At 38.6% G+C, this 18,312-nt stretch overlaps 1 protein-coding gene across 4 annotated transcripts in view; it reads left to right on the top strand.

Moving 5' to 3' along the window:
• MTMR10 (myotubularin related protein 10) overlaps positions 1-17,755 on the top strand; it is a 41,665-nt gene extending 23,910 nt beyond the window's left edge. For all 4 annotated transcript variants that reach the window (XM_076348346.1, XM_076348343.1, XM_076348344.1 and 1 more), the window contains 11 exons: positions 4,608-4,698; positions 7,149-7,323; positions 7,753-7,840; positions 8,009-8,097; positions 8,305-8,435; positions 8,558-8,627; positions 8,821-8,891; positions 9,767-9,936; positions 11,290-11,460; positions 12,372-12,554; positions 13,095-17,755. In XM_076348346.1, the coding sequence (XP_076204461.1) occupies positions 4,608-4,698; positions 7,149-7,323; positions 7,753-7,840; positions 8,009-8,097; positions 8,305-8,435; positions 8,558-8,627; positions 8,821-8,891; positions 9,767-9,936; positions 11,290-11,460; positions 12,372-12,554; positions 13,095-13,694 (1,839 nt within the window). In that variant the 3' untranslated portion in view covers positions 13,695-17,755. The remainder of the gene's footprint in view (positions 1-4,607; positions 4,699-7,148; positions 7,324-7,752; positions 7,841-8,008; positions 8,098-8,304; positions 8,436-8,557; positions 8,628-8,820; positions 8,892-9,766; positions 9,937-11,289; positions 11,461-12,371; positions 12,555-13,094) is intronic.
• Positions 17,756-18,312: the final 557 nt, after the last annotated feature.

The raw sequence follows: 18,312 nt of genomic DNA, 5'->3' as shown, positions 1-18,312 counted from the left end.
AGAAGATACGATTATCTTTATGGTCTTTGGAGTGGGATTGGAGGGGTTGAAGAAAACTCTTTCAAAAGTAAACTTCTCTAAAGGTATTTTAAAAAATACCAATATATTTTAATATTTCTCTTAAGGCTTAGGAAACTTGTACTTAGAATTCAAACACATTCTTGTACAAACAAGGATTCTGATATGTGAAAAGTTACTTCAGCTTCTGAAATCCTTGTACTGTTTTCTCTCATGTAGATTACTTGCACTCAAGCCAAATTAAGTATTACGTATAGCTGGTATTGGAATTCTTATAGAAGAAAAAAAGGCAGTTCTCAATTAGACAATGCATAGCTTAGCAGCTAGGAGAACATGCACGATGGTTAGGGCTGAAAGTCTTGTTACCCAAAAGCTTATTTTCCCAAGAAGACTTCCTGCCTAGGAAGATTAGCAAATTCTGTCCATGGAACTTGATCTGGTCCTGGTTGTGTGACTTTCTACTACAGGTGTCTACTCGGAATAGGAATTGCAGTAGCAAGGGAAAATAGTATCCTTCCAGTGAGTTCATAAGACAGGTAGCCTGGCTTAGGGAAGGAGGTGAAATGCAGGGCTATGCTAACTTAGCACATCCTAAATATGACTGTTCAAAACTATCTTTTTCCAAGAGCATTAGCAATATTTTGAAGCTCTTGTCCTTGGTAAAATTCCTGTTGAAGAAGAGGAGGGCTTGCCCTGAAAGTATCATTTATTTTTCTCAGATAGGGGTTGAACAGGGGACACTGACATAGGGAAATGGCCTGTGTACTATGAAATAATTACAGCCATTGTGTTTACTGCTTTTAATAAATGAATTTTCCAACAAGCAGTCTATTCTCTTGTTATTTGACTGAGCCTAAATATCTTCAGCTTTACACAATTGTAAATTGGCAAGAATACCAAACATTTTTCAGTTTGATATGAGAACATTTCCTGTAAAACATGTTTGTCTTCCAATTTAAGAGCTTTCTACTTATGGTGATAATCTTCTGAGATCCGTGGAATGTGCTTGTCTTCTGAAACTTTCAGACAATAAAACTACTATATGGATTTAGTGAGGAATAAACTGAAAATAAGTATGTCTTTAATACTTGTTTAGTGTATATATGAGTGGAATTTGTCTAAAATGTAAAAATGAAGACAGTAGCAGGATAAATTTTTTTTTATAACAGAAGTAGAGGTCTTGAACCTGTATTGTAGTGTACAGGTGGGCTGTTTCACCTAGGCAATACCCGGTATTGTGAGTTATGTCTATACTGTGGAACACCTGGGAGCACTTTTCAGTTGCTGGGTTCAAAAGCACAGCTATGGTCTCATATTTTTTTTGGGAACCAGTTCTGAATGCTTACCATCTCCCCCCCACAATTTTACCCCTCTTAACACAGCACACACATGCTCTCTTTCTCAAATGTGGCAAGTAAATGACAGATTTCAGCTGCTGCATTCAAAAATAGGTTTTACTGTATTTCTATTGTGTTATTTGGCAGCACAATGGAATTTTTTAATGTCTTGCAGTTCATCCTCAAGCCTTGAGAGTAGATCAGCATAGTAAAAGGCTTTCATCCTTCACTCCCATAAATGAAGATGAGGAGCAGCTCTGTTAATGTCAGTTACTGTAGTGAGAAGTTACATAGAAAAATGGAAGTCAAAATGTGTATGTACACAGATTTCCATTTTGTTTCATTGTGAATGATAGGCAAAAGTAGTCTGTTAGAAGAGGCCAAGTATTATGGAGTAGCTGGCTTCTTCAGCTTTGATTTGTACACTGAAATCACAAGATTTAATAAAACGTGCATGGCTTCCAGCTGCTTCATGGTAGTTATTAAATGTTTTACCAAATCCTGGAAATGAGCTTATAAATGTTCATCTGAAAAGTCATGCTAGACTATTTCCCAGTGACACTTTCACTGTTTGGGTTTTTTGCAGGGTCCCATCCCCCCCACCCCCTCCCCGGAATGTCCTGTCCTCTATTTTCTTTTGCAGTTTCATTGTAGAACTGAAAGTGCGGGGAGAAAAATTAAAGCAGCTGCTCTTCTGAGACTCAATAGGAATTTTTTTATTGGGGAGTTTTTGTGAAAAACCATTTTCAACTCAAGTTAGTCTACAGTCATGACTGGTTTTATAAATAGTGAGGAATGTCCCCATCAAAAGCCAAAGTAAATAAAAATATGGTGAAGGTTCTGTAATGCCATGTATGTTGCATACAAGTTAGTAAAAGTACAATAACTTTCTCCATGCAGAACTTAGCATAAGTGAGCGCTCAAGTTTTTTTCCTGTGGCACAATGCTGCCAGTAGTAGTATTCCTTCAGTTGTGTGTCATGCAAATCTTCCTTTTATGTCTGTGACAAGAAGAAAACTTTCCTTCACTAACAGAAAACAATTTCTTTGATGCACAGAATGTTTTTCAAAAATAATATCCAAAACTGCTAAACAGTGAATAACTTGAGTCAACATGTTGCCAAATATAAAAAGTCATGGAGAGTTGAAGGGAAGGAAGAAAATGGAAAGGAAACATTTTAGGTTGTAATAATGTGAACTTATACTATGTCTTTGTTCCTAATTAAAAAACGTCACGTGGAATTTCTGTATCTGAACATGTAGAATAGAGTTTTGTGGTTTATAATCTCCTTTCCATTAAATATTTTCTTTAGAGATAAGGCAGGTACATTTTGGTAAAATGGAGAAGCAAATACTGAGGGAAGAAGGCAAAGCTAAAGACTCCAAATCAAGTCCTGAAATTTGGAGAATAACAGTGCCAATCTCTACCTGAAAGTTTTTCTTCATGAATTTGATTCTTCTAGATATTAGGTTTTTTGTCAAATCTTTTGTATTTATTAGTGAACAGCCACATTTAAAGAGACAAAGGCTAGCAAAGCTTGACTGTATTTGAAGTCTAGTATCTAATCCTAAACCATGTGCTGCACTCTTAATTTTAATAATCTTAGGGTTCTGCCAAAATGAACAATTTATACAGGTAGAAAACCAGTTGCTTATGTGATGCTGGTCCCGAGACTGTTGCAAAGAATGCAAAGGCTTAGGCAAGACTCTTCCTTGTGCCTCAAGTTAATCTCTGCTGTTCTGAGGATGCATCTCTCTCATTTTAAATCTCTGCTGAATTTCCCTTCACAGGGCAGGGCTTGTGAGCTTGCTATAAACCTGCAGGCATCTAGAAGTTATGGGTGGGTTTCTTTTGTGAATGAAATCCAGTCATCCGGGACAGAACCTATAAGGGCTAGGCCAAAATTTAGTGAAGCTGACATTTTCTTACCCTCAGAAAGTTTGGCTGATGTTTCAGTTCTCAGGATCAGCTGGGGACTGGGAAGGGGGTGATTACTGGCGTGTTTCACTAACTGTAGATCCCCCACACTTGGCAAAAGGACCTACCCTAAAACCTCACTTTTTATTCAAATTGGAGATTGATGGAGAATCTTTGGCCTGCCATTCAGCTGACAAACAAACTACAAGTGACTAACATGAAGAAAACATCTCCCACTGTGAATTACTTATTTCCAAGTAACTTGGGGGAAAAGCTGTTCTTTATTACCGAACAATTTGCTTTTCACTTATATTCATCAATGCCCTTCATAATTTTGGAATACAACTTAATGAGATGCAGGATTGACATAGGTGCTGGAAGCCTCCAAAGAGCAACCTCTTGTTTTCCCTTCCAAGAGCAGAAATTTTTGAAGGCTGAGTTTTAGGTGGCTCAGACTGGTAAGCCTGATGCCTATATGGGGTGAATTAATGGAAAAGATAATAAAAATTTAATTAGATACAAACTTTTGGTTGAATATGATACTTTAGGGAAGAACCAACAGGGCTTTTGTAAAGCGAAGCCGCACTTCAAAAACCTCTTGGCCCAGCTGACAACTTTGTAGAAGAAATATCTGTCAAATGCTGTTGAATACTGGTACCAGATTTTAGTTCAGGAAGCGTCTGAACTGTGAACTGTTGAAAAAAATCCTGGTAAAATTTCATTATATGCTTTCTCTGCTTTTACCCTCTTCCCTAAGCACCGATAGCTGGCCACTGTCAGGAACAGAGTGCTAGGTTGGACCTTTTGAACTGACTCAGTATGGCCATTCTTATGTTCTTATGCTACGTTGATAAGTACTCTTTATTTAAAAAAAAAAAAATTTATTAAAAGACCAATTACAAATGAGATTTTTGCTGTACTGTGCTCGCCACCTGTGTGTTGTGTTCTTTTCATTTTCTGTTCTCCTCCTTACTTCTATATGCAGGTAGACAGGCACAGCACAGTAGCTCCAAGTCCTTGTTTGTCTCTGTCGATACAGAGAATCATGCTTAGGGATGCCCGTTGCAGTCTGACCTTTCTTGCAAAAACTTAGTCCACCCTTACTGGTTAATCACTTGATACGTGGTCATGAACTCACCTACTATGATTACAGTAATGGTCTCTCGGCAAATATGAGTATGTTTTACTGTATAATTCACTGCTGTCAAATAAAATATGGAAATAAAACATCAGAAGACTGATTTTTAACTTCTGCTCTGCATATTTCATGCTGTCGTAATCGAGGGCAATAAATTTTATCTCTATAAATAACAGTAATAAATGTTTCTTTCCTAGGTGTGCCTTGCGATAGCTCATTATTCTCAGCCAACGGATCTTCAGCTTCTCTTTGCATTTGAGTATGTTGGGGAAATATATCATGATCCAGGTAAGTATGAAAGTATTTTGATTTTTTTTTTTCTTACTTAATAATACGTAATTTTAGTAAGACTTCTGTCTAGAAGCAGTGGTAAAAAGCATTTGAGGCTTTCTCCAGGGGTAATAAAATTGGCTCGTCCTGCACCCAACCTCTTACTTTTGGTTATAAGTCATTCATTGTGATAGACATTAACAACCAAAATAAAAAAAAAATGTCTTTCCTGTCTGAAACAAAACAAAACTACCTATGTCAGCACTTATGTCAGCATGAATACTCATATTTCTCAATTCACGCTTCGATCCTCCTATTGTATGTCTATATTGGTACTCTAGGTACCTAGCTAATCTCCCATCAGGCAGGCTTGTTCACCTGCCCTTCTTTTGGGAATAAGTTTCTCTTCTGGTGGTATTGCAGGAGGATTTGTGCAACTTGGGACTCCATACCTTCTTTCCTAGAGGCTTACTAGGCAGTTCTTACCACTCAAAACCTCCACCACCCCTGCTGAGTTGGAGCACACCCTCTCTGCTCAAGGCCAATCTCCAACTGAACCTTGTCAGTTAGGTAAGCCTGAAAAAGATGCCTTTGGAACTTGATTTCTAGTGTAATGCTGTGCGGTCACTGCTTAGTGTTCCCCAGCCAATACACAGCTGAAAACCATCAGTTCTAGCGTAACAAGCCTCCAAACAGAGAAAGTGCCATTGATGTAGTTCTGTGGTACTGAAATATTTACTCAGCAGCTGGCATTAGAAACCACTGATCTGCCTGTTGCAAAATTTGAATGTTGTGGAATTATGAGCTCAGGCCTTCAAATTTGCACAAAAATGCGTGTTTTTCATGCAGGTACCTACATGACTGCCCTGTGCATGCACAAGAATAAGCGTGCATGTGATTATGTTGCCCACACAGTTACACGTAAAATTTCTTACCTGATAAAGCTTGGGCGGTTATTAAGGTCCATGTACTTTAGCGTTATAAAGTACTAGGGAGGAAGCCAATTTGCAGATAAAATTACAATAAAATGTTAAAGTGGAGTGTGAACAAAACGTTAGTCTGTCACAAAGTTGCCTTTACTCTGTCCTTAAAATACCATTTGCTGTATGGAAAAATACCTAGTGGACGAATTATATAAGGTGGGTAAAAAATGTTGTTCCTCTGGAGCAGCAGACCAGAATGGCAAAAGATAGTTGTTCTGCTATGCTGCAGATGCTGGAGAAAAGAGTTTGAGATACGTTTGGTTTGGGTTGGGTTTTTTTTGTTGTTGTGAACCCTGGTGTTTGTAGCATAGATCTCTGGCTTTGCTCTTACAATTCCAGCACTGTGTTTTATGACTCTCTATCCCTGCTAGTCCCAGTAAAGTAAAAGTTGAAATACTGTCTGTGTGCTTCTTGAGGAACATAAAGAGCCTGCATTGCTCTGGTGTGTATGTACATCATTTTTTCCCAGGCTATATTTGATAATTATATATCCTGCCATTGAACAGTAAAATTATACCTTTTTTTGTAACTATCATATTTCTCTGTATACTATCGTTGAACAACTACTTCATTCTGATTTTAGTCTAGTTTTCTTCTGAAAAACATAAGTAGTCCAAGTACTAGTGCAAGAATGAAGTTGATAGATACAGAAAGTAGAGACTACCCAATCACTGAGATGACAGTAGAGCCATAGCGCTGTATTCTGCTTTGTTTGGGCCGGCACTTACATCTTTACAGACTCTTGCTAAAGCTAGGAGCTTTCATGGGGGAGGTAATAGGGTTGACGCTCAGTTTATTTCACTTTCATCGAAAAATTTACTTCAAGTATCAAGAAACAAGATGTAGTCTCCTTTGATGCAGCTGACTGCCTCCTTGGCACCTAAAGAATGACCAGCAAAGGAGATCCTTCTGTATTAGTAACAGACTATATAATCTTCTTGGTCCCTAGCCACAAAATGGTAGGCCATCTTTTTGTGTGGATATAAATATATATATATATATTAAAAAAAAATATATATATATTTTAACCTGACCTTCAATTTATTTTATTTGCTGTTAATACAGCAGTCATTTAAAGCTGCTGAAATTACATAATTTTTATTTTGCTTTCTTCATAAGGTACTTAATTAAAGGGTAGCCTATAAAGGGTTCATGTTTTTAAAACATCACTAACTTTGGCATGGTGAAGAGAGAAATCCTGTGACTGAAGATAACATTCGTTCCTGAGTGTTAGCATGTCTTGCTTTCTGTCAAGCAGCACAACATACCAATTTTAAGTTGCTTCTCTGTTGAAATTGCAGGGAAAAATACATTTACATCTTCATGTTTTGCCAAGCTGTCATTAAATCACTGATCTGTTGTAATACAAAAATAGGTAACGTTAGTCCCGATGCTAGTGGCTCATTCTTGTAATTAGGAAGGTGAAGAGTTTGGGTTTTTTTCTTTTTTTTTTTAAATGTGCATTGATGAATTTTCTTTTCCTAGCAAAGAAGGTGAATGGAATAGACCCAGGAGGTGGTGGTGGTGGCATCGGCAGTGCCAGTGGTCAGCAGACACCTTTGTTTGAAACTTACTCTGATTGGGATAGAGAAATCAAAAGGACAGGTGCATCAGAGTGGAGAGTTTGTTCAGTCAATGAAGGTTATATGATATCTACTTGGTAAGTTTCTCTTATAACGCAAGTAGAAGAAAACAAGGCAATTATACTGTCTTTTCCTGTCTCCTCTACCAAAGCCTCCATCCTACCTAACTGTGCACTTCACCTCTTAAATGTGCCACTCTCTGGAGAGGCCCTCAGCTGAAAGATCCTGCAAGTGTTGTCATTAAAGGAAATGTCATATTTTGGCATCTGTTGCTTTCATGCTTTTGTGCTTCCCTCTGAAACATGCACGTTTCTAAACAAATACATCTGAGCTGTACCAATGATATGTAAGATCATGCAGACATACAGGACGACCAGTTAGCGCTGCGGTATTAGGGGCTGGTGCATTATAGTTTAACAGACTTGGTAAGACAGCATTGCAACAAGAGAAAAGCTGGTAAAATACGTAGGGAAAAGTAACTTGTTGTATCATATTTTTTCCCCAAGCCTTCCAGAATATTTTGTGGTTCCATCTTCCTTAGCAGATCAAGACCTTAAGCTATACTCCTACTCTTTTATTGGGAGACGAATGCCAGTAAGTGTAGTCTTTATTCTGTTACTGTTCTTGATCATTGTACAATATTAATCTTAAGGATATGTATGCTAATTAACATAGTTTTGTGTGTAGCATTAAGAAAAAAATTTCTATGGAATAACACCTGCATTATTTTGTTGTTTCTTCTGTGGTTTTTTCCCATATTAGTTATGGTCCTGGAATCACCCTAACGGGAGTGCCCTTGTAAGAATGGCCAACATTAAAGATGTATTGCAACAAAGAAGAATTGATCAAAGGTAAATGATTCATTATGTTATTCTTTAATCAGACGCGTAGGATAACACAAGTGGTGACTGCGTATAAAATAGAAAACTTTTTTTTTTAAATAAAATGCATGTTTGCTGTGGTTTTAGTTGTTTGCCGTTAAAGACTGTGGCATGTTTCTTGAAAGACTGTTTCTCTCCTCTCCGATAATAAAATGGCTGATTCTTTTTCTTACTTAGGATTTGTAATGCAATAACTCGAAGCCATCCCCTGAGAAGTGACGTCTACAAATCTGATCTGGACAGGTGTCTCCCCAACATCCAGGAAATCCAGGCTGCACATATCAAACTCAAACAGCTGTGTGTTAATGGTATGCTGGACTGTCCTTTCATGGTGGTTATTTTCTTGAAATACAACAAATTCTAATAGATCTGGCTAACGGGAATAGTTAGTTGAAGTTGTTCTGCAATGTAATTACTTTCCTTGTTGCAGAGCCTTTTGAAGAAGCTGAAGAGAAGTGGCTGTCCTCACTGGAAAATACTCACTGGTTAGAGTATATTAGGTTTGTACCATTAATAAAATGATGGTTAATGAGAGGTGAAAAACTTTCACCAGCGTAAATAAGCAGTGAATCAGTTGAAGGATTCTCTATTTTAATGTATGAGTTATGTAAATATAGATATCCTGAATATTTTTTTCTTCTAGAGCATGAACCTGTTATATTAACTATTGTATCACTTTCTTTTCCTGTCTAGATCGTTTCTTAAGCATTCTGCTGAGCTTGTGTATATGATGGAGTGTAAGCATGTTTCTGTAGTTCTACAAGGTAATACAACCATATGGCATGCTGTAATTCTTAGCATTAGTATGATAATGTAGATAAACACATTTGGATAAAATCAGCTGTAATGTTTATATGTAAACCCCATTGCTTCTACATATTTTAGGCATTTGAAGATCTAGAAAGAAAAATAATTTTGTTATGTATCTGAACTGTAGTATAGTCCGTAGCATCAAAGGAATATTTTACTTTGAGTCTTTGTGGTTTTTATTCTGATAATGACATGATAGAATCAAAATTTAGGGTGAATTTTGTACTGTGTTAACTGGGCTAATACTCCATGCATAAGCAATATCAGTTTTATTCAGAGGTCCTACATACAAAAGTATTTCACTAACAGTGGCTGCTGTTGTGTAAGTGCAAACAGATATTCCAGAAAAAAAAGACACTGAAAAACTTGTTCATATCGAGATCAGAAATTTTGTAATTTCTGTAATTTTTACAAGACCCGTTCAGCTGGTATATCCCACTCTCCCCGTATAATGGCCTTCCAAAAACTGCTTCAGGGTGGAAAATATGTTGAAAATTTCCAGCAACGTGAACACCCTCCTTCTCAGCATATCTTGGTTGAAATGGCAAGCATTTGGGTGGGTATTTTATTCTTGATGAATGCATTGTTGTGCTGGATACTGCAATAACCTTTTCTATAGTATGAGTCTCAGTTAAAAAAAAAAAGGTGTTTTTTTCTTCTAGCATTTTTTGAAACTATGAGAACAATTACAGCAGTAAAAAGCATGTTTTAAAAAGGAATTCAAAGAAAAACACTAGACCTACTTGCCACTTTTTGCTCTTTGAGATCTAATTCTGTATATGTGCATATATACCTTATATATTTCATACGTTCTGTATGTTATTCACAGAGGAAGAGGGACGGGACCTGAGCTGTCTTGCTGCTTCTCTCATTCAAGTCATGCTGGATCCCTATTTTCGAACAATTGTTGGATTTCAAAGCTTAATACAGAAGGAATGGGTCATGGCAGGATATCAGTTTTTAGATAGGTGTAACCACTTAAAGAGATCTGACAAAGAGGTAAAAATGAATTGTATTTGTATGTGATAACAGTATTAGGTTAATATCAGCCTGAACGTTTATTCACACAAAAACCTAAGGGTAAAAATATTTTTTTAATACTTTCGAATCTCATTAAACTAATGTCAGAGAAAATTAGTCTTTGTCCAGGATAGAGATTTTTCTTTTTTTATCCTCTGCAGCCGTGTGAGAATGAGTGAAACACCAGGTGCAATCAAATGCTGCTGGGGTTTTATGTTGCTTCAGTGTCATACATGAAGAGGTCCCACTGTTACAAATGCTAGCACAGCCCGCATTTTAAATTGAAATAAAAGGGGGGTTGGAGGGGGTGGTTTGTGTTTTTTTGTTTTACCAAGAGCATCTGTTTTCATCCCCCTTTCTCTGAATGCAAAGTCGTATCAATATGCAGTACTTTTCAAAGTATTGAGCTGATAGAGAAGCACTGTAGCTTTATGAACTGATACACAGCTGCCAGACAGATTAACAGAGGGTAGCACAGTGCTTGATTTTCAGTATTTCCAGCTAATCTTATGTGGCCTCTTCATTGCAAAGGAGAGACTTGTAATTGCAGTTGGAAAAATAGAGGACCCTAGGTTAGCAGCCTTTTTCAGGGACAGTGCTCAAGAGTAATAGAAAAGCAGTATCTCCAGAGAGTGGAGCCAACAGATGAACTGAGGACAGTGAGCACTAAGCAGAGAAAATGCATGAAGGGATAAAGAAACTGAAATACCAAGGGGGAGATAATGAGAAAGCAGATATTTTGACCCTAGGAAAGGATGTATGGAAGAGTGAAAGTGGGAAGAGGAAAATATTTCTAAAGCTTTATATAAATGATAGTTTATACTTTTGCCATTCATGGGCCACTGTGGAAAGAGCTAGAAAGTGTAGTGAGAAGTTAACATGGCTGAATCATAAGCTCTCCAGTCATTTCAAACAAGAAGGAAGTATACACATTGTGAAAATAAGGCCAAGCAGTAAGGAAGGCTCGTACAAGCACTAATTTGGAAATTATGAGGGACATACAAGATGGCAGAAAGCATTTTTGCAGCTATACGAGTATGAAGAGAGCCCAGGAAAGAATTGACTGGCTTCTTACAGAGAAGGGAAAGCTGTGGAAAGGTAATGCTGAGAAAGCCAGTTGACAAAGTTGCTTGTGAAAGTGGCTAAACAGGAATACAGGGTGTTACAGTTGCATAAAATCATAAAAAATACAACACTCCAAATTGTTTACCCTGTTGAGGAATGTACCAGAGGTGTAGCTAAATACCCTAATGGACCACTAACTGCAAAGAAATTGATATGACTTGGGAAAAGCTTATGTTATATCTAATAAATCTCTGTTTCTTTTCCCAGTCTCCTTTGTTCTTGATGTTTCTTGACTGTGTTTGGCAGCTGCTAGAACAATACCCAGCAGCCTTTGAGTTTTCTGAAGTGTACTTGACCATATTGTACGACAGTGCACGTATCTCATTGTTTGGCACTTTCCTTTTCAATTGTCCTCATCAGCGAGTAAAGGAAAGCACTGTGAGTATGAAGTGTTACACCTGCTTTTCAAATAAGAGACTTCAGCATGCCCTTCTGGAAATAACATCATCTCAGCTAAATGGTATTCCTTTGTATTTTTCAAAATGTCACGCTCTGTGGGGCAAAATACTCAGCTCCCCAGATGAATATGATCAGAATGTCCTTTCAGGTGATCTTTGCATAGACAGTAACTAACTGTTCAAGAAGAAAGTCTATTGAATTTTTTTTTTCCCTAGAAAAGCAATGTTATTGTACATTATTATTTGTACTCCTCTAGGAAACAGATTTATATCTGGAACTGATAAAGTAGAATGACAGGCAATAAATAGAATTTCACGCTTCAGGCAAACTTTGAAATCTCTTGACATAATTGTTTAAATAGTTGAAAAAGTTGGGAAAGACTGCGTAAAGTTCAAATAGTCATGCACAATGAAGGTATTTAGAAAACTGAACACTTAAATTTGTTTTTGAAAACTGGAGCTTATTAGAACTGTGTGTAGAAAACATTTGATGGCTGATAAAAGTAAAACTTACTTATTTTGTTAAATGTTTTCCCTTTAAAGTTGTAGGTAGCTACCTGACAAAGAAGTAGAGCATTGAGGGACCATTAGTGTATTCTCAAAATAACAGTTGGGGGGGTAAGAGTAAACAAACAAACGATATCATTGACAAGTGATTTTTGCTAAGTAAGCATTAGTCCTGCCTCTGCATTGCACAAATGAAAAACAGGGTGCAGCTGTTTTCTCCAGCAGCAGACTGTCTTGCTGCTCTGTTGCTTTGATCTGCAGCCACCTCTAAATTGTATCCCTGCTCTTCTTTGCCCAATAGTTATGCACTGGTTTATGATTAAGATTTGTGAATAAGCCTATTTTGTTTGATTTTTAATATGCCTGAATGTTAACTTCTTGCAGGAATTTGCCATAAGCAAAAATATTCAGCTGGGTGATGAGAAAGGCCTCAGATTCCCTTGTGTTTGGGACTGGTCTCTTCAGTTTACAAGCAGGGATCGCCTGCTCTTTCACAACCCTTTGTATATTGGAAAGAGTGCACCGTGTGTACAAAACGGAGCAGTGAAAACTTTTAAACGCTCAAAGGTAACTATAGTGATGTCTGTCTGTGAATGGACTGTTTCTGTGCTTAACCATAAGGTGTTAATGCTTAAAAATTTACAGTTACGTAGTGTTTCACACCCTCAGTTTAGCAATAGGAGCGTTAATTCTCTTAGCTTCCCAGCCAAAAGAAATGATTTTCTGTAGAAGTAGATGTAAATTGTTGAGCCTTGTGTTCCAGGACGTTTTCTGATATGGCTGAGCTCACTGCCAACATCTGCATTACTTCATCTATGGAAAAGTGATGACATGCCACTTTTTCCCCCGAGGGTTGTCAGTTTTTTCAGTGAATACTGATTAATTCAATCATTCGTTGTTTTAGAAAGTGTAGAAAACATGTATTTCTTTTTAAAGGCCACAGGTGGCCACACTGTTTGCCCTGTGAGCCCTGCAGCAGTGACTCACAAGCTCAGAGCTGCTTAAAGGTCACATCGTTTCTCTGGATGATGCATCCTAGCAGCTCAGGGGAATCTGCTATTCAAATGAGCATAAAACTGGAAAATTACCCGTATTTATTTTCTGCAGAAAAACTACAGCTCCACATTGCGAGGTGTCCCCCCAGCATTAAAAAACGGAATCATCAGTGAGCAAGAGTTCCTTCCAAGAAGAAACTCTCTGATACTAAAACTGAAACCGGACTTTTTGCAGCAAACAGAGAGTCAGAGTAACAGTATGGAACAGTACTTCAGAGACTGGTTTGCAAAGCCTGTTGATTTGCACGGCGTAATTCTACCCCGTATCTCTGGAACACAAATAAAACTGTGGAAACTGTGCTACTTCCGCTGGGTTCCTGAGGCCCAGATTAATCATGGTGGCTTCATCACTGCTTTCCATAAAGTTTCTTTGCTGGCAGATGAAGTAGACATGTTAAACCGGAATCTTCGGCAGTACAAAAGCAACTCTTCTTTGCAAGGCAACTGCTCGGAACTGGATCAAAGCAGGATGTACTTCAGAGCAAATAGTTTAAATGACACCTCTGGGGCCCCAGACTTTCTCTCCTCCTCATTCCCGTTTTCTCCTGTAGGGAACCTATGCAGACGGAGCATTCTGGGAACACCTTTAAGCAAATTTTTAAGTGGTGCCAAAATCTGGCTATCCACCGAGACGCTTGCAAATGAAGACTAAGATGATGTGACGGTTTAAAGGTTTGGGGAGAATACAGCATATCACTTTGTCTCTTCTAAGTTAACACTGCTAAATGCGGCATTGAAAGCTGTAATTTTTATATACAAACATTACGTAAGTTTTGCACAAATATTTAAAAGCAAAGCGAGTCATGCTTCAAATCGCACAATTTTGTCTTCAGTAGTTCTCATCTGCTAGGGCTTCTGGTCCCTAATTCCTTCTGTGGTTTTGTGGTTTGGCTCATTATATGCGATGGAGCATTTCATTAGCTAATTTGAAAGGCTTGGTGTGGTCATTAACCAGGGTTCTGCTTGAGAGAGCTTTTTTCCCAGATAGTGACTGAAGTGACTCTTGTGTCAAAACAGCTTGGCAAATCAAAGTAGTTAGGTGCAGTGGACACAGACCGACAGCTGAAATCTGGGAACAAACTATTTTATCAGATTGCCTCTTCAGGAAGAATACTTATATGCATACATACATACATACTGATGTTCTGTGACTTGATCACCCTACATATGTGTTAATGCAGTGTGTATCCATGGGGGGGTTGTTCCCTTTTCTTTCTCTCCCCAAAATGTACTCATTAACAATTAGTCAGATTTGTGCTCTTTGTCATGAGCTTGACTTTAGACTATAGGAATCAACTTCAGGACAATGCACTGTTAACCTTAAAACATTTACTGTAGATATGGTATTGTAGTAGCTTTAGAAGTGCCTTTAATTGGGAGGAAACAGTAGCAAGATTACGCTAATGCAGCTGACCCGCTCCCCCCCCAACTTTTTACAATGGATTGTTATGGTAAGTTCTTGTTCCATCCCCCGCCTCCCCCTCTCCGTTTCTGGAAATAACAGAAGGCCAGCTCAAGAGACAGCAGGTTTTTCCTCTTTAAGGTTAAGCTTGTTTGTAAGTCTCATGAGAGCCTCACGTTTTTATATAAGCACCTCAAATACTCAGCATTATATCCCTGCATGGATCCTGATCCCTGCCGGCCCACTCCTCATCCTGTTGTAGGATGAAGTAGCTTTCAGCAGAATTCATATTTAAGTCCTGCTGGGTTGCAGAAAGGAGGACATGCTCCAAGTGGCCAAATCCACGAGGGGTGCTAGTGCTGTTGTCACTTGTAAGCAGGTGCTGGAAGAAGAGTGGTTAGCGGTGCCTTCTTTTTCATCCATGCATCTCCATAGGGCCAGTGCAATGGACAAGCACTGCGTGAGGGAGTTAAATCCAACAGCCTCCCTCTGCGTAATGCTGCAGCCTCCTCTTCGCTCTAAAACGTTTTAAATGATCTCTCTCCCCTGGATGCTGTGCCAGAAAAAGCCTCAAGTTTCATAGGGAGAAAAGCAAGAGAGTAAAGTATACTGGGAGGATGGAGGAATAGTAATGTGTCATTCTCATAGGTTAAGGCTTCTGTCGACTACCTTCGGGTAGTCGGTACAGCGGGGCTGTATTTTGTATTAACTGATTTCTGTGTAAAACACAAACGCTGTTGAACCAACACTGAGCCTCTATTCAGGTGTTGACTCACAAGTTAAGGCACCGAAGGCCTTATATGATAGACTAGAAGCTATTCTCAGTTATCGGGGGCGGGGGGGGGAAGCTGTATGATGATAATACATGATATATTCAAGTTAAAAAAAAAAGGCAGGGAGGGATAGGATTTGGAGCTCTTCATTTGTTTGTAAAACCAAACTGGTCTTCAGCACAGCCTAAATCACAATGCGGGTTTTGGATGTCTAAGATTGCTCAAGTATTTATTTTGGAGAATACGCATCTGGAGTGGCCTTATTAGGTGCAAGCTTTGTGCTAGAGAAGTCCAGTGCATACAGGACCCTGTTTTCCCCAGGCTAATAATTACCTAACGTACACAGTGTTGGGGGCACTGGGTATGCTGCTTTCTCGCACCGGGTTTGGTTTGGTGGGGTAAGCGAGCAGTTTCAATGTAAAGGTGAGCTAATGGCGGGGGGTGGGGGGTGTAGATGTCCTTTTTTAACTAACCAAACCCCCCAAACCCTCTTTTTATGCAAAGAAGCTGAGCGTGTGTGCGCGTGCGTGTGCATGTGTGCGTCTGCATGCGGACCCACGCATGCATCTTACGACATAATGCCAGATTGGTTCTGGTCAACTGTTTGTGAGGAAAAAACGTGTATTCACCTCAATTGCCTAATTATGCTGCAAGATGGTCCGAGCATGTTAAATGGTCCACAAACAAGTTGTGTTTATTTACAAGCTTGCTGGAGCAGTCATCTAGCTTGTTCATCATTCAGATGTTTGTATTGGTTTGCTTTTGTGGTTTTTTTTTTTCCTTCATTAGCTTACTGCTTTCCCTGGCCTGATACTTGACATAAAAGACCTCAACCTGTGTGCTTAGTGTCTTTTGGTACCAGTTTTTTTTTCTTTTTAAAATTACGGTTAAAACTATGGTGTCTTTTTCTTTTTCTTTTTTTTCCTCCTTAAAAGTATAACTTTTTTGGTTTAAAGGTACCAAAAATGTGTAAATAAATTACTCCACACAGGCAGCTGGTGGAATAAAAAAAAAATAATTAATGCTTAGGCTAGTACCCTTTGGGGGGAAAAAATGGGTACTATATTTAAACAGGATTGCCTTTTGTAAGGAGATTTCAGACATTTTTACATTTCAGTTCTAAGATGTGTACAGCTGCTGCAGATGGTCTTTGTATTTTATATATATAGCATGGGAGGGGGTTAAAAATCATACGCCTTTATAATAAACAAAACCTGTCTAAATATCTATTTGCCAAACAGACTTAAAAAGAAATTTTACGCAGTTCAGAAAGGGGAGTTAGGCAAGCAGAGGCCGAGATGGCGAGAAGGACGGGGGAGGAGAGGCGGGGGCACCTCCTGCAGGGAGGAAGGGGAGCTAGCCACCTTTCCCTAGGAAGGTGGACAAGGTTCTGCTTCCTCGCGTTGGCACGGGTGCTGGCACGGGCCTTGCCTTCGGAGGAATTTGAACCACCGCTGTGTGTGCGCGCATGCGTGCCTGTGTATGTTGTTTCTTCCCCTGAAGTTAAACATCTGATTGTTTTAATTCACTTTTGGAAGACAGGTTAATTAATTAAATGTTAATTTTAAAATATTCTCCACTCTGCACAGTTGCCTTATCAATAGTCGGTAGGGACTGCTCTGAACATCTTTAATAACTTTCAAAAGCAATTTTGGGGTGCGAGTACATATCTTTAACTTCTGTGTACAGAATACTGACATACCAGTGTATATATGTGTGTGTGTATATATATATGTACACATTTTCAAATTTTAATTTCTGTTCACCATTTAAAACAAGATACTGTTAATGCCATTTTGGTGTTGCAAGAGTAGAAAAACTACCAAGAAGCTTATCTTTTTTTGTCTGTTTCTAGAAAACGTGCACTATTTTGGCTGTTACTGGCTGTTGTATCATGACTTTTGTACTACACTGTAAACCACGCGGGAGGAAATACGAAACGCTGGTTGATATGGTTAAAGCGTACCTCCAGTGTCACAAACTACTGCGAGGTAGAGCTTATTGTAGACTTTAGCGATCATGGTAGTACAACTTTACTCACCGTTTACTGCCATGTATCGAAGAAATTTCTTTCATTCCAGAAATGCATTGGAAAGTGTGTGTTTGTGTGTATATGTATACCCAGGCCTGCACGTGTGTTCAATGTGCACCTGCCTGCAATACCACTTTGATATTAACTGCCTTGTATTTTTAATGAAAATGTAGCAAGTGGGGCAAAGGTTTTGGCTTACTCTCAGACAGAAAGACATTAAAACCAAAAAATTTCTAACGTGTGCTTAAGCAAAGGATGAAATCTTCAATTTGCCTCTAACATAAGAGAGAGAAATCTGTACCTCAAATTGCTCTAGGCAGTAGGTTTCTAATGCTGTTGCTGTGATGGTTTAGAGTTCGCTATTTCAACTGAAACTAAAACCTTTGTGCCTGATAATGATTTATTGAGTAAAGTAGCAGTGCCAGGAAGATTACGAAATCCTGATGCTGAGTTGTGAATGTGAAGTAAATTAGACGAAATAAAAGTTCATACCTTTCCACAGCAAACTTCAGGCGGTTTTCTTTCACCTCCTCTAACAAAAAAAATAGGGGGGGGTGTTTGTTTTTTCCAAGAAAAGCAGGGACACTGTGCTGTAGAAAGATGATTAATAAAGATGTGCAAATGATCTTAATTTCTTGCTACGTTCTATTACAGCGTCTGCTGTTTGTATGGTAAGCAGAATTTCAGGAAAACTTACTCAGTATGAGGATGAAGACTCCAGAGAAAAGATGTTGGCTCTGTGCTGAAATTGAGACAAACCCACAGGATTTTGGCATCTTAAAAGAGCACTCATCCTTTTGGGTCCATTTCAATTGACTGACTGATTTCTGAATGAGAAAACACAGCAATTGATGTGGGGCAAAAGTGACTATAATGAATGACACACCGCAAATGAGTGCGGTGATCTTGGCACTTGCACTGTCTACTCCCAGAAATATTTCCCCTTTATAGAGATAATACAGATAGTCACAACAGAAGGAGCTGTTAAATTATCCTTTTAGACACGGCAGCACATTAAAACAGCATTAAAAAAAAAAAGTTTTATGCCTTACTCTATGCCATC

Source organism: Aptenodytes patagonicus, chromosome 10 (assembly GCF_965638725.1).
Source record: "Aptenodytes patagonicus chromosome 10, bAptPat1.pri.cur, whole genome shotgun sequence".
Classification (NCBI taxonomy): Eukaryota; Metazoa; Chordata; class Aves; order Sphenisciformes; family Spheniscidae; genus Aptenodytes; species Aptenodytes patagonicus.
Note: the sequence above shows the minus strand (reverse complement) of the source record. Positions and strands in the feature narration are given on the sequence as shown.